Consider the following 16,750-nt stretch of genomic DNA (forward strand, 5'->3'; position numbering starts at 1 on the left):
ATATTGGGCCCAAACACATTAATGTCTGGGACCAGGTCATCAAAGGGTAAATTGCAGTGCTTTTCATTTTGCTGCCTAAAGATATGTGATTTCTCTCAGAACTAAGGTTGTAAAATAAATAATAGGCTTGAAGTTTCTTAGATATTCATTGGAACTTAAAAAACAAAACAAACAAACACAAAAACCCACTTTAATGCCAAAATGTCAACGCTTTGTGCAAAATAATTAATATAGCACAATAGGATCTATTCTACTATTGATTGAAAGGGAATTTATGCAGGTAATTCATTAAGGCTGGTGGGAGTTTGGCATGTAAATCCCCCAGCAATTTGATGGGAAAATAGCCCCTGACTTTTTTTTTTTTAATAAGCTATAAAATACACGCTTTTCAGTGGCAGATATGTAAAAAGCAAAAGCAAATACCTGTACAACTAAGGCCATGGATGGCCCTGCTCTGTGAGAGCTCTGGAATGACATTAGATCAAATCTTTTTTCACACATTGCAAAAGATGTAACAATCATTTCAATCACCATGTTACGAGAATCAATACAATTTTTGCTTCCATAGAATGGCATTTTACATTCCAACATGTGCAGGTTATCACCTTCATACATCTCTTTTTGTGGTCAAGTGCATGATTACTACTTCTGACAGGGTATTGGCCATTTTCTTACGAAGAACTTCAAATTCTTGTAAGTAAGAACCAATCTGAAAAAAAAAAAAAAAAGAAAAAAAAAAAGAAAAAAAGAAGAGCAAATCTGTGGACTGGAATGCACCCTACTTGTAATGGGAACAAAAAGCTGGCAATGAAATATAAACCTAAATCACAGCAGAATGACCTACTTTAAGGCATTTGCCAAAGAGACAGTGTTTTAGACAGCTCCTCTGAAGTAGCGTCTTTATGTCTATGCCATCTGCAGATTTATTATTGTGCTTTAGGAAAAAAAAAAAAGAGGAAAGAAGGAAAAAAAAAAAGGGAAAGAAAAACCTACAGTACGCCTGAACAAAACTCAAGCTTCATCTATAGAAAAGATTCCAGTACTGTGGGCACCACACCCACACCTACTGATGTGGTCCAAGTTTTTTCTTTAGAGGCACCTAATTAAGAAACCCTGACTCATTTACATGGATACGTTTGATCTAAATTACACTCCAAACCACACCAAATTAGGAGCATCTGTGAATGCGAAGTGTTTGTTCCCAGTGCCTGGTAGAACAGGGCCAGTTCTGGACGGCACATGTTCAAGTGACGAAAAATATTTCAGATGTAACATACTTCTGAGACCCACTTTTCCACTAATAATTCATAATGAGTTAAACCAGTATCTCTGCTTCAGCAATTATTTCAGGATGCGAAAAAAAAAAAAATGTCATTTTACTCTTAATAGGAAGGGGGCTGGAGGGGGGAAGGAGGGTTGTACAACCATATAGTTTGGTTGTTGTCCCTGATAAAGGGCATTAACGCAAACGCTGGGTGCAATTTAAATTGCATGTATTATCAATATACTTTACTCCTAAAGCCTGGACTAAAGGGAAGTGGCCATGAATGATTAGTTGTTGTTCACAGACAAGGCCTTCTGCCTCGATGTATGTTTTTCCATCATTAATCAGCCTTCCAGAGGGGTCCAAGCGAAGAGCAGGGTCTGAGCCCTAAGAGGCGGAACCCTACGCTCTGGATAACATGAAAAATTCAAGACCACCGGATCGGAGGGTGATGATTCCCTTCCCAGGCTGCATCGCTGGTGACTGACTATGCCTGTTTGCACCCCAGAAAACCACTCCATCCTGTAGCAACTAGGGAACTTTTATCCCACTTTCCCACCTTCCACTAAGAGTGAGGGGGGGGGGGGCTGCAGAAAACACTGGTTGCTGCTTTGCTGCCTTACTGACAAATTAAATAAAAAACCCCAGTCCTAGTCTCAAGCTAATTTAAGCAGCCCAAACACCAAGGAGTGCAAATCTGAATTCCATGCTGGGTTTACAATTCCCAGCCCACTGGCGCAGTTCGGCACAACCTTTGGATTTGGCCCATAGTGTTTGGCAGCCACCTTTTATTCTTCCCATCTTTTATACTTTGTGAATAGTCTAAGTTACATAATACCAGTGACAATTTGTTTATGGCAAGCGCTGGAGTCACTGTTTTATGATTACATTCAAACTTTAAGCCACATTTTGACATCTAAGGATCATCTTGCATTCTCATGTACTAATATACAATGAAGGTTTGTGTTCCAGTAAGCAGGGGGGGTGTGGGGGAAGGAACTTTATAAATAACATGACTCCTTTTGTCTGAAGAGATTTTAATACGTTTTTCTGATCTACTGTTTTTGCAGTAGCTAGAATATAATTTGAATATATTAATATTTTCAGCAACTGTGCTGAGGGAGCCCAGTTAATAACTTATGCATGGCTGTATAGATACACTTCAGACAGAGGTAGTTTTTAGCCCTTATGTTGGTAATACTTAGAAACACACAATGAAAGAGCCTGTTCTTTCCTCCTCTTTGTTGTGGGCATGCATTGTGATGGTATGGAGCCAGTGTTCTTTCTGTTGTCTACACAGCCTGGATTCAATAAGCAGTTATATATGCATATTATGACAATGTGGTCAAGGAAACCAGATTTTTTTACTATACCTTCATGTGCCTGTACAGTATAAAATCTGGTATTTATTTTTCTTGTCCTCATTCAATATGTTAACAAAATCATAATTTGATACAGGTTATGTTCACTTTATAATTAAAATTATAGAGTTAGATGAAAATACAGCAAGATGTTGCTGAATGGAAAATATTTATCTTTTCGTACATTACGCATTATGGTGCAATGTAAAATCATAAATCTGTGAAGCAGCTCACTCCAGCCAACTTGCCTCCTTCCCTGGTCCACAAGATGCAACCAGTTACCTCCTCCAGGCTGAGTGTTTCTACACCACCTCAGCCCTGATGTTAGACAGCACTGCCACATCCTCTCCAGAGGTTTCCTGTGGTCTTCCAAATGAAGACCCCTTGCCATGGAGATAGTCAAGAAAAGGGAATTCAGGAAAGTTTAGTGTTTTTTACAGATCCCACCAATCGCTCTCCTGTAGCTCTCAGAGCACCTTTGTGAAGAAAGCTCAAACTTTCTGCACAGTGTTCTCTGCGTCAGCACTAAACTCAGCCTCCCCAAACCACCTCAGGATAGCACTTCATCTGTCTGGAAACTGTTCCCACTTCCCAGATCATTGCTACCCATATTGCCAAGGCCAGACCTTCACCAAACACTATCAGCAATCACCATACACTATCAGCACACAGCACATGGTGCTATGGTACAAACCTATACCATATGGAAGCTTTCCAGTAAGTAAAGTTTACTGGGAACATCAGTTTGTCTTGTTCAAACTCTCATCCCAGAGAGGATTTTCACAGGGCTGTAGCAGCAGTAGTAGCAGGCAACTTAATACCACCTCCTCAGACAGCCCAGATTGTTTCCATGTCTGGATAACGGTCTCATAAAAGTGTCATTGCAAGAATGAGCTTTCATTCCTTCAGAACATCTACCCATGGAAGCCACTGCAGCTGCTCTGGACTCAGAGTCAACCCAGATATTTCTAGCTCAGAGCAAATTTCAAATCTTGGTGAATACATTCTAGATCTCACCTGACCCCTATGGCAAGGAACTTCATAACCTTTGTGTGTTACACACTAACAGGTTTCCACTCCTCTTCATATTAAATTACTTTTATAGAGCTTTTGCATCCTGAAACTACAATATTTGATTCCTAAAGAGGCACTTTCTCAGCTTGTAAATCCACCTACAACCACTCACTTCAAGTTAGACATTTTCTGCTGCAGGGGGAGATCTATGCAGCACCTACAAAAGGATGTCCTGGAAACTGTTTAATGAGGGAGCTGTCCCAAGACTGATGACCATGCCTTGATATCAACAGCAAGATTGCTGTCTTTTACCTGTTGTTCCAAAATTTTTCAGCCTGTGTCAGACATGATTTGGGTTTGGAGGTCTAAGAGACTCATCTATGATTCCTCAAGAGTTTTTCTAAATGTGGATTTTGATCAGGGTCAGGCAGAAGCAAATATGGGCAAATCTGGTCACTTGAAGCTTCAAAGATGAAAGAAACACAATTGCTAAGAGAGGTAGAGCTGCCTGTATAGAGAATAAAGACTTTATAAAGTAACTAAGGCAGCTAGACCAGAGTCATCTGAGACCAGTACATGTGTGAATGGGTATTTGACTTTAAAGGAACTGACGAGAAAATTCAAAGCTAGTTTAAATCCAGGAAATATTGCAGAACTTGCAGTACTACAAAGGGTGCTTCTTAGAAAAACACAATATATGTAAAATCCTCCACTCCAGGCAGTTCCTGCATTTAGTGCAATGGACTATACACGTGCACAAAAAAATAAACATCAAGCTAAGGTGAGAGGACAAGACAGACAAAGTGTAAGTAGAGAAGACAATGCTGACACAGTAAATTCGTTGCTCAAGGGCGAGTAAAATGTAAATAAGTTTAAAGAAATCAAAGACTCATGGCACATACTCACTAGTGCATTTAAGAGCTACATTCATCCTACTTGTGTTGAGTATCAGGGCTGAAACAATCGTGGTGCTGGGAGGCATGTTAAAGCATCTTTCAAATCTGATACAAATGCAGTGCATATACATTGCAATTGTAGCTTGTGGAGAGTTCAGAACTGAACCTGGAAGAGTAGGAATCCTGGTTGAGGTCAGATCCCATACAAAATCATCTCTGTTGGGTAGGTCACTGCAAAAAGACTTTCATTTTAAACAGCAAAATGGTGATAATACAGGTTAAAACCAGAAGATTTCATATTGGAGGCAATTAATTGACCAATATTATTTTTTTTTCCATTATTTAAAAAAGAAAAGGAAAAAGTTTTAAGTAATTACAATGGTTGGACTCGATGATCCTAAAGATCTTTTCCAAACTAAATGATTATGCACATCCATTATACAGGAGCTTACAGAAAAGGATAACTTTGATGAGAGTTTGTTCTCTGACTTTCATGGAACCCTTTGCCACGTTCTCTGATTTCAACGTCAAAAATTACTGGTTGTCTTGCAGAACTGAATAATTAATTCATGTCACTGGACAAAAACAATGTGTTGCTAGTGAAACTAAGCTTTTCAAGACCAGCTCTAGGCTCACCATCAAAGATTTTTGAGCAGGTTGTCTACAGCTCAATATCCCAGGTTGAAATTCCAGCCAATTGCCCCTTCTGGGCTCTAAGTCAGAAAGTAAACCTGTCATATCCAAGGCTGAGTTATTTGCTGTCAGCTGGATTACGGTAGTGCAAAAGGGCTATAATTGAAGGCTGCAAGAGGTTATAGATGGAACATAATCAAAAGCAGTAATTCCACTTAGTAAAAGTAGATATCATCCAAAATGAGAAAAGTTAAGCTTATATGAGGTGAAATTCTGACTCCATTCTGGCTCCCAGTCTCTGGGATTTTTGTCAGTGACTTTCAGAGTAATCAAAATTTCACTCAGTGCCCAGAGACATGCTGCAAAGGGTGTGATGAAGTGAAAGTTAAAATAACTGCTAACCTGGGGCTCCCAAAATATATTTTCTGAGCAGAGACTGCTGTCAAACTCAGTGTTTTCCTGACACAGCAATGCAGGCAGCCCTTCTGGTGACCAAGGGGATAAAGCTGTGCTGGTGAAGTACATTTGGGACGTGCAACAAGAACCACCCTGCTGTAAATACCGAAGTTCCCACTGTACATCACCCTGTGGGACTTGGGGAACTGGACCACTTAGAGATGCTAGGGTAGAGTTTGTAAGAAGTGTTTTCAGAAAGCTGTAAAATCACTGAGTATCAGTGGCAGTGCTGACACCTTCCACCTGAGCCCCCTCTTTTGAAAGACAGGTAGAGATTACTGGAAGAGGGAGCATAGAAGTGGCTGACAGATGGCCTAATTTTACTGGGAGCAGGACAATTAAATTATAACACCGAGTCTCATAATCTTTCTATCTTTCTTACCAGTAAATCTGAATCAAAGAGTGCAACTGATGTGCCTCTGGGAAGAAGGCTCCATAGGATCTCCTGTGTGCTTTCCATGTGCCCTCTGCTTTGGGTGTGCTGCAGAAAGTGGCTTCTTTCACTGAGTTACAAACCAGCTGGGTTACCAGCAGAACCGGTGGCTCTGCTTTTGTCTGTTTGTCCATCATTAAGCACATCAAAGCCTCAGTGTCCCCACCAGAAAACAATGCTGCTAATAACATTAATCCACCTTTATTAAGAGCCTTTAGCTCCACGGAGGAGTACCAGATATTATTAAGACAAAGACAAGAGGGATAATAAGGAAATGTGTTTTTTCCCTTGCTGACCTAGTTTCTAACCTCACTTTAAAATCTTCCCTTGATTTTAATTATGCTTAATCTAAAGCTAAGCTCACAAATCTAGCAAACTTAAGGACTGCTTTTAACTGAATTTCCTCGCCTGTCAGAGTTCCTGAAGCTTTCTGTGCTGCAGTCAGAAGTTTATTTCCAGCCCAGACACAAAGTTGGGGCAGCACTCTCCGCCAGCACCACGACTGTGCGACGCGTGAGCTCGGGCACTACCTTGCTCAGCTCGAGCCTGTGTAGCACCACAGCATTCTTCACAGAACAATTGCAGTCCTTTTTCTCATCAGCCATAGCCAGAGGCAGTAATAAGGGTGAAGGATATCTATCATGAAAAGTCCAGTGTCAATGTGTTCCCCCAATTTATTTACTGACCTTCAATGCAACAGCCATACTCCTGACCCTCATGAGATGAAGCCTAAGGGGAAATGGCACTGAGCACCAATTCCATATCCTGTTGTTCTGTGGTCTAAATTAAGTGCTAATTAATTACCACTGGCATCTTTGGCATTGCCTGTCAAATTGGATTTAGGATATCCTTTCGCTGTTTAAACAAATAGCCCTACATCTAAAGCTAAAATCCCAAGTGTCAGCGTTTTCTCTACTTTTAAATTTTTATTTTAAAATTCAGCGAGTATGACCATAGATTTTGCAGGTAGAATTCAAATAAAAGAAACAGGAATTGATATTGTCAATTTTGATTAATAGTCCCTCATTAATAAACATCCTGTTATTCAGTTTCCACCTGCAGTTGCTGATGTTGCCTGGAATCAATTAACTCATATAATTTGATTTATTTTACAAAGACATTTTTGGATGTGCTGTGCTGATGATAAAGGTTCTATATTTACAATTCGTGATTTAAGCGAGATTGTTACTAACTGCTTTTTATTTTTAATGTTACAAGGAAATGTAGCTTCAGGCATTTTTGAACAAAAATATTTAAGCAATTTAAAAAGTTAAAGCTCTATTTATTTAAAAACTATCTGTTGCCTTCTGAACCACTTAGGGCACAAAAGCACACAGATCCAGGACTCTGACAGGTTGGTCTTTACAATAAGCTAGTTGTTCTGGAGAAAAAAAAAATCAGAAATAGAATTGAAAAATAAATTTAAAAAAAAATCAAGCACGGCAAAAGTTACACCACCAGCCAAAAATGCATTTAAGGCCTCTGTATGGTGTATCTCTGTCTGAATATATATTATTCTATATAGTCTCACACTGCCTTTATCACTCCACTATCCAAACACCTCTAAGAAGTGCATTAGCATCTGCCCAACATCTGTCACAGGGGGTTTTGCTCTCCCCAAGGAGAGGCTCATGCTCACAGTGCTCATGTGCCTTTTGAAGAGGGGTCCACTGCTGTTTGAGATATATTTGCTGCTAGGGGCAGAAATGAATGCCTTGTGCACGGAGCTGCAGCCAGAGGAGTCCAGGATGCTCCTTAAGGAAGTTCATGGCCTTCAGCTGACTCCTACCAAAAGGCTGTGCCCAAACAGGCAAACTCCAGGCACAATAGCAGCATGGAGTAGCCAGATCTTTCCCCTTAAGAGCGCTAGTCAGAACCAGTTTGCATTCACACACAAAAAAATTACAGCCCAAGCCAAACTGTGAGGGCAGAGTGCTGGCTATCAGTAAATGGAAGAACGTAGTGGGTGACCCATTTGGGTCAGTTTTCCAAAAGGAAGACCAGAAATTTTTGTCATAGGGAAGATTTTTTGGAAAGATTTTATGAATCCTTCTCTTTGACACAATATGGTTTGGGGGAGTTTTTGCCCACACGAGGGTCTTGTGCATCCTGTGCCCTTGGACCTTCTCTGACTCAGGAGATGTCCGGAAAAACAAACAGTCCCAAGGCTGAGGTGCAGATATAATGTTATCCTGCTCACAGCTCCTCAGTGCACCTCCTCTTACGCAGAAGAACAAGCAGGACTTCTCCAAAGCATATTCCTGAATAAAGCCCCAGTAGAGGCTGGAGTATCTTTAGATATCTAAATGTGTTTTTACCTCCTGGCCTCAGCCACCCAGAAGATAAAGACATTCTTTACAAGACAGACACGGTGTGAGGTGTGTGCAAAGGCAAGAGCGCGTGTGCTCTTCTGCAGGGACGTCATACGGATAGCAAAGTTCACCCAACGCTGAGAACACTTTTGTTTTTAACTGTTCTCTTATTAAACCAGGCTAAGCCAGAATAAATGCCTTTCTTCAGCTTCTCAGAGTCTATTCAGCCAACTGTGAAGCAATGTTCGGAGTTAGTTTAGTTATTATTTTCATTGAGGGCTGCACTCCAAGGCAGTTCATCCAGGGAAGGGCTCGTGCTGTGAGATATGCGGGGGATCCCCTGAGGAAGCCCATTCTCCACCGGGGCCCTGTCAGCTGTCCAGGTACTATATATAGCCATCCAATGGTCAGATTTAAAGGCTAGTCTGCAGCAGAAGACAGCATCGAGTGCTCATTCTTGTATCCCAGAGCGACTGAAGAGAAGGGATTTTTCCCAAAGAGCTGTAATACGAACCCACAGCTGCAGAGCACAGGAAGCCTATGGAGTTTCTGTAGGCCAGGAGCCATCGAGGCTATTTTCAGCAAAAGCAAGCTCTTAAGTATGTCTGAACTGTTTCTGACCCCTCTTGTAACATATCATACGCCATGACCTGGTTTCTCTATTACCAGCCTAGCTATTGTTTCGAATTCAACCTATGGAACAAACAGGGATTTAAAATACCTTCATGTTTTACAGAGGCAAATACAAGTAGCTTAAAACTGCATTAGTCCACTGTGATCCCTGGATTGTGTTTATTTGTTGCAGAGGAAACTGCATGGCACATTTTGAAAAGGACAGACACTGTAGTGGGTTGGAGCTCCTTTATAAGCACAAACCTCAGGTCACAGGTTTGTGTGCAAGCTCCCCCCTCCTAACGCGGAACAGAGATCTCACAGACAACAAGCTGAGGATTCAGCTGATGATGTTTGCATTTGCTGAGCTTCATCAGCTGGTGGATACCACTGTAATGCAACTGAGCAAATCACCTATAAAGCCAGGACACAAATAGTAATGAGGTTTAACTTGCATTCATAAAATATCAAGAATCTGAATTTAGCACTAAATTTTAAATTTTTCTGCGTAGCACTGCAAGGAATTGAACAGTTGACACAAACAGAGTTTGTGGTGTGAGGGGCTCACTTACTACCAATTACTTCCATAAGTTTCCCAAGGTGGGGCTAAGTAGTGCACAGGCACTCTTCCTTCACAATGGGTGTATTTCTCTCCTAAGCTGGTGTATCCAGCTGGACATGGATATCTCTTCAAGGTTCTGACCTGTTGTAAGACCTCTATTGTTGTTTGTGCTTTAAGAGGACTCTCAAAGCTGTAGTTCACTTTTCAGCACCAAAATCCACTCAAGTTCTTCCCGAAAAACAACTACTGTAGCTGAACTGAAACAAATTCCCAGAGGAAAATGACATTGCGGTGATATGTTATATCTCAGGAAAGTATGTAACAGGCCTTAAATGGAAAGGAAATACACTGAGAAAAACCCTGATAGATTATCTGTGCATCATGTTGTACTCATGCTTCCTTCCTAACACTGAAAAACCCATCTGCAAAAGCCCTGCCAAAATGTGCTTATACACACACAGGCATTATCACTTGCTAGGACGGTACGTTTTATTATCAGGTTATTTTCCACTACATTTGGCACAGTTAAGGTAAGTATATTAACTTTACTTCCAAATAAAGAAAACAAAGTTGTGCTGAGTGTCTCAGCCATTGTCAATGAGTTAAGAACTGACAGGAGGTCCAAGTAATCAACCCTGTCTATGGCGCTGAGCTTTCCCCTGGGACACCGCCTCTGATCATACAATGTATCTGATGGGCATGGATGTAGAATTGCTTTCAATAAAGATTTTATTTCAAGGTTGGATGATTCCTTCCCAAATGCCTTGTCACTAAAGCAAAGTATGTAATACCTGTTATTTTTTTAACTCCTGTGAACCAGCATTTGGGAGGGGGAGGAGGGTAAAATGTTGAGCTGGAAACTGTTCATCATAAGCGACAAATTTTAACACGTTCAAATTGATTGGGAGCTCTGCAATAGCAAAAGTCAGGAAACTGCTGCATAAAAACTGGCCTGTAACAGTGTATGAAAAGGCCTGTTAGCAGAATTATTGTTGGGGAGAGCTGAAGGCAGCTGAGCCCTTCCCAGGGCCAAGTCCTTAAGCTAGAACATCACATTTGCATATGCCTGAGCACAGATAGGAAACAGATATTGGCTAATTTGAGAATAATTATTGGCAGAGTGAATCAATGGGATGAGCAGACTTTGACCTATTAAGGCATAGGAACTCACATATCAAATCATTCCTGTCATCCATCGGGGTGAGCAGCTCTGACCATGACAGTGGTCACTAGCACAGTTCAGCCGAGGCACAAAACTGTCCCAAAGGGGCTGTCCTGGAATAACCCACTCACAGAGGAGCTGGCTCCTAATTCTGTACGGTTAGGTGCTATACCAAGAGGGCAGATGCCACAGATACACCTTTTTTTTTTTCTCCTTTCTAGAGAGTTTTCTATATTCCCATTTATCTTTAATCTCTCTTGAACTCTGTTTAAGTCTTGGTTTCTGTCCCTAATGGCAGACACTTCCTTAACGAACTCAAATATTGTGCATAATGCTGGCAGACAGGATTCTGATAAGATCAAAACCTACTTTTATCCTTCTGTCCCCCACTGAATTCATGAAGATGGCATTTCCTACACCTGCCAATCTGGTCCATAATATTATATCAAGAGACCCGTTCCTACTCTTCTGATCCCTCATTTTGTAATGTGTTGTCCTTCAGTCATAATCTGTATTACCAGTTCATGGGAGAGTAGTAGGGTTGTCTTGTTGGAAATTTACCCTAAAATATAATTTAAAACAGTGGAAGAGTATTAGGCATGGATGAAACCACTTCTGCTGAGGGTAGAAATGCCCCTGACATTGAGTAAAATTAAATCCTCACAGGCTGGAAAAGGACAAGAAAACAAAATTGAGCAGTTCTCAATGCATCTGGCAGAGGACAGCTCCACTCTCCAACACTCTCCAGCCTAAAATAAAACCCCTTTCCAACGGGGATTTCCTCCCTAAGTACACTGACTTCTCCTTTTTTTTATGTACAGTAGTTATGTAGCAGTTACTGCGGAGTAAAAATGGATGAAGAACATTTCCTAACACCCAGTGTGTTTGAAGTAATAATCCGGTGTGCTTTCCAAATGTCAAAATTAATAATGATTTTATTTAGAGAGTTTGAAAAGTGTCAGTTTAATGGAACTAGAGAGCCAACTCACCATACAATGACCCTCTTAGCTGTAGAGTTGCCCTGTTCTCCATCACACGCTTTCCAGCTTGCAGTTGCCTTGGTAACAGTCAAAGCATAAATTTCAAGTATTTTTCCTTATATATCTGCCATTGACACGAGAGCCCTCCTATCAGACACTTCTGCTGTTTTAATACATCATTAATTTCATTACTATTAATAATGAGAACTGTATTTTCTGTATGTCTCCTGACTTGTGATCTTTAAGGACTGAAGCCATCCCTGAAGCTCAGTTATTTTGGGGGAAAAAAATAATCTTGTTCAGCATAACGCCCAACAATTTCTTGATATGGTTCCAACATCTGTGGCACTGGATTATGGATTGTTTCTAAAATAATCTTAAATTGATGGATCATTGCTCCTTTCATTTGGGCTTGACAAAAAGTACCTCTGGCATTTCCTTTCACTTTTTATGTTGAAAATGGTGTATCACTCTTTCTGCTCTTTCTCTTGCCAAAAAAGGAATTCTTGCCCATTTTTTTCAGGATTTTCTCTTTTAACAACTCAATTTCACTTAGCAGCTATAGTAATAGCTTTAAGTGTGCATATTTGATACTGATTTGCTTTGACTTCTTTTGTGAACAGATGAAAAAACTATTAGTTATAGAATTTCACTGGTAAATATTTGTAACTCAAAAAGACATAGGGTCCCAAACTTATAATTATTTTGTTCAGGCTGGATTGAATTCCTTCCTTCTTTCCCTCCAGTAGCTGTATTTTACCACAAATTATTTAACTATTTGTTTCTAAGTTTGCTTGGTTCATGTTTTTTTTCACTACTGTGGTCATCAAAATGAGTAAAACTGAGTGAATACATCAAGACTTTCCAAGAAATTTTCTCAATAAAATAATTCTTATTCTGGTGTTAAGCTATAGACATCCCAAATCTATGCAAATACTCTTAGTGCCACGTTACATACTGATGAACCACGACAGATAACCAGTTCCTCTCCATCACCAACACACACCATGCACATCCTCCTTTGCTTCATGCCATACCCTCACCTCCTGATCGCTGAGAAAAGCTGGCAATGCCTGGACTTTACCAGAATTTGATGCGAGGGATGGAATCTCTGGGAGAAACAAGGAAAAACTATTCTCCTTCAAAATGATGGCAAACAAGGACAGGAGGGTTAGCTGTGAACCTTCCATGTTCTGTGTCAACATCGGTCAGAGAGGGTCTCAACACCCTGCTCCACATTTTACAGGCAAAGGAAGTCGTTCCCCTCCTGTCCCTTCAGGAAACTGAGCTCCTCCACCTCCTTTCTTTCCCCTGACTCTGCTCATCCACAGTCCACTGCTTCCTTCTCCCAGCAAGGTGTTTCTCCTCCAGCTCCATCAGTGCTGCCCATTATCAACTCCCCCTCGTTGCAGTGATGCTAAACTGATGACCTCCAGAGTTACACAAGATACAACAGCTGAATTATTTTCCCCTGGTGAACGCACATCTCTGCATCCTGATGTCATCACCAACCACTTTATGAGGTTTCCAACTTTTGCCATGTAACAAGCTCAACAGAAATCAAGTCTTTGTCACAGAGAGGTCCCAAGCTTGATGTACGTGCTGCTGCGTGAGTGGCATCAAGCAAAACAACCTCGTCACCTCTGCAACATTTTCAATTGTGATAAAGATGTGTGACATCCATCAGAAGCCCACACAGTCATTTGGCAACCAAACTACTAACTTTTTAGACTTTTTGAACTCCTAAGAGAAGAGATGATATATTAATATTACCACAGAGGAGAGATAATTAATTTTTAAAAAATTTAATGAAGATGCTATATTTTAAGAAACTAATAGTTAAGCCAATCTGATTAGTGCCATATGGAGAGTGTTTTGTGCAATGGACACCACGGTTACTAGCATGAGGCAGAACTAAGTAATTCTTCCTATTTATATACAGGAAAAAAACACGAGTGTTGATGCTCAAGGAATGTGGTGAACGACAAGATTGGCACAAATCCACAAGAACGATGCTTTTTGCTGTGTGACCCACCCACTAACATGAAAGGAACCCTTTTTTCAGTGCCTGAAGCCATTATGTGTCATGAAGTTTCTTTCCTTTATAGCATAGCTTGCTGTAAAATCAGCAACAGGTATGGGAAAACAGAGACAGGCTGTGATGGTTTTTAAATTGCTGTCTGGAATTTAAAAAGGTGAATGAGTGACAATGGGAGAGGAGGGGGGAAAAGCAGCACTGGCTTCAACAATCCACTTGGAATATTTAAGTGGAAACTATCAGGTTAAGGAAGCATCCACAAATTCAAACATTTACCTATTGAAGTTACACTTCATTCTCACTCCTTGGTAGAGCCATGCAATTTATTTATAAAATATGTATCTTCATTTACTAGTCCTTCCAACCTAGGATACATTATATATTCTGGAGGGTTGAGGCAAATGGATTTCTACTTAGTTTGTACTCACCACTGCAGGGATTTATGTGAAACTGCCTATCTAAACTCCATCCATTAAACCCATACTGTTCTTAGACCAGACTTCTCCATCCTTAATGCCATTTCCACAGGAATATTAAGTCTTAATACAGACACGAGATCAACTTTTAATAATAATAGTCCTTCTCTTGTAATTTTGTGGGTAATAAAGATATCAAAGGTTATAATCCTTACCATTATTTTCTAAGTCATCTCATTAAGGTATGTGGTCTCTGTGTCTTCCAAGAAACTTTGTGTCAGGATAAGGCATGCAAAAGTCTTTAGTTACATAAATTTCACAATCCATTTCAGACCATAGTCACTTTATTGGATTTAAATTAGCAGAAGGAATGTGTTTCATATGAGCTCTATATTAAGGGGCTTTCTTTTGGTTTCCACAACTCTTTCAGTGCTGGAGACCACGTTAAGGGAAGCAGGGAATCTTCTCCCCGTCACCACAAAAACTCTCCTTTCCTTGTTTGCCACATTGGCAGAACTTTCTCTTGCCTCCCTGTTTTCTTTCTTTTTGATAAGTTAACCAAACAAACATCCCTGTTAGGAGAATCAGTTAAAAAGTGCCTCTATGTACTTCAAGAGCAACAGTGACTCCTCTGACATCCTTCTTTTTAACCAATTCTTTCCTTTCGTCAACAGGATAGCAGCCAAGGAATCCGTGAATCTTATGTCAACACAAAGCTTGGGAATTGTGTTTGGACCAACACTCCTTAGACCTGAAAAGGAGACAGGGAACATGGCAGTCCACATGCTGTACCAAAATCAGATAGTTGAACTTATGTTGAGCGAGTACAGCAAGATCTTCGGCTCGGAGGAAGACTGACAGACAGGGCCTGTTATTGAAAACGTTCACATCTGTCTTGATGTCTAATATTTTTACATTTCTGTAAACATATTTCTGAAATATTTCTTTTTCTTTCAAGTGACAGATGCCTCATTTTGTGCAAACTTAATGATGATTTTGTGTCTAATTTTCAAACATTGGAATAAAAAATATTGTCAACATTTGCCTATATGTATTCTGCATTAACCCTTTGAGAGTTTCATTATGCTAGCACTCCAAGTGTCACTTTTTCTGCAAGCTGAGCATACAGCATATGGCCCAAGACCATAGAAAATGCTGTTTACCAACATATGCAATGGCACAGAAAGACAAATAATAATTGAGGAGGTTTGTGAAAAACGGATTAAAATATGTATATTAAAAGCAATGAATTAAAGCAGAGATACCAGATCATTCATAGCTAATCTGAGTATAATTTACCTTTCTCTTTGATATATGTTGAAAATTAAAGACATGATGAATAATCAATTTGTCTACCCCAAGAATTGGGAAAAAAAAATTACATGCAATGCTTTAAAACAAATAAAATAAACAAACACAAACAAAATGAGAATGTCACTATTAGCATAACAGTGCCGAAAAGAAATTAAAAATGGAATTGGAACTTTGGCATTTTTACTTAAATGCAGTACATGAAATGAAGACATTGCATGACTGCTCATTTTAATGTAACATCCATTTTGATTCTTCATCACACTGTACATCTGCCCGCTTTCCCCAGCTATCTCATGTTCTGTAGCATTTGTATTGTGCTCCTGAGGATGCTTTATTGGTGAACTACATTAAATTCATCTAGAAAGAACTTTAAAAAAAAGCCTTTTCATATGCCCTTAGGATTACTTGGCTAGACTTGAATCAATTTATGCATTTGATGGTTAGTTTCAGTTGTCATGGATAAACAAAAGGGTAACTGTCTAGAATATATCAAATATTGTTTCATTTTGAAATGTATGTTTCCAGCTATACACATCTCCTACCCTGTTTTGTAAAAGTATTCTGCTGATAAAATGTAGACTTATGTTTGACAGCTTTTTAATCAAGTTCAAAGAGAATAAATAAAACTAATCCAGTGTGGTAAAGAGTCTGTCTGGTTATCGATTTGTTCATAAAATGAAAAATAAACCATGTAAATAAGATGTGTGAAACACAGATCTAGAAGCAAATATTTAAAGCAATTAAAGACCCCAAAACATAGGATTAATGCATAGGTCTGCTGTGCATGAGAGATATGTCTTCAATATCACCTCAGCAGATCATGGATTGCCTCAGTTTTTACTCAGCATGGTCGTGCCAAATACCATGTTATTGAGGAAAGGTCACTCCTCAGAGTGGTCCTTTATGGGAACAAACATATAATGAGGCCTGATCATTAACTAAGACCAGGCTCTTTCATCAGGTACTAACACAGGCAGAAAAATAACACCAAGATATCATAAAAACTGGCCTCGAGATGTTTTTTGACTTCACAGGTGTCTGAAAAAATCAAGCAAAACAGAGGGGCAGTGACCAGTAATTAAAATGAAAAACCACAACAAAACCAAATAAAATCTCCCTCGTATCACAGATATTCAGCGCAATCATTTCTGAACAAAACTATAAAGTTCTGGAGAACCCAAATTCACTTTAACGTTCAAGAAAATATTTTTCATGTTGATGTCAGGCCATGAGTACTTAAACAGTAATGCTTTTCAGCATCCCTGTCTGTAGACTCTTTTAATAGCAACAAACCAGG

At 39.7% G+C, this 16,750-nt stretch overlaps 1 protein-coding gene across 4 annotated transcripts in view; it reads left to right on the top strand.

Annotated features, from left to right (window-relative positions):
• The window catches only part of ARHGAP15 (Rho GTPase activating protein 15), a 334,404-nt gene extending 318,307 nt beyond the window's left edge, over positions 1 to 16,097 (top strand). For all 4 annotated transcript variants that reach the window (XM_050339915.1, XM_050339913.1, XM_050339914.1 and 1 more), the window contains one exon: positions 14,814 to 16,097. In XM_050339915.1, the coding sequence (XP_050195872.1) occupies positions 14,814 to 14,997 (184 nt within the window). In that variant the 3' untranslated portion in view covers positions 14,998 to 16,097. The remainder of the gene's footprint in view (positions 1 to 14,813) is intronic.
• The last annotated feature ends 653 nt before the right edge of the window (positions 16,098 to 16,750 follow it).

The sequence above is a fragment of the Myiozetetes cayanensis genome, unplaced genomic scaffold (assembly GCF_022539395.1).
Source record: "Myiozetetes cayanensis isolate MyiCay16 unplaced genomic scaffold, myiCay2020 scf9, whole genome shotgun sequence".
Lineage (NCBI taxonomy): Eukaryota > Metazoa > Chordata > Aves > Passeriformes > Tyrannidae > Myiozetetes > Myiozetetes cayanensis.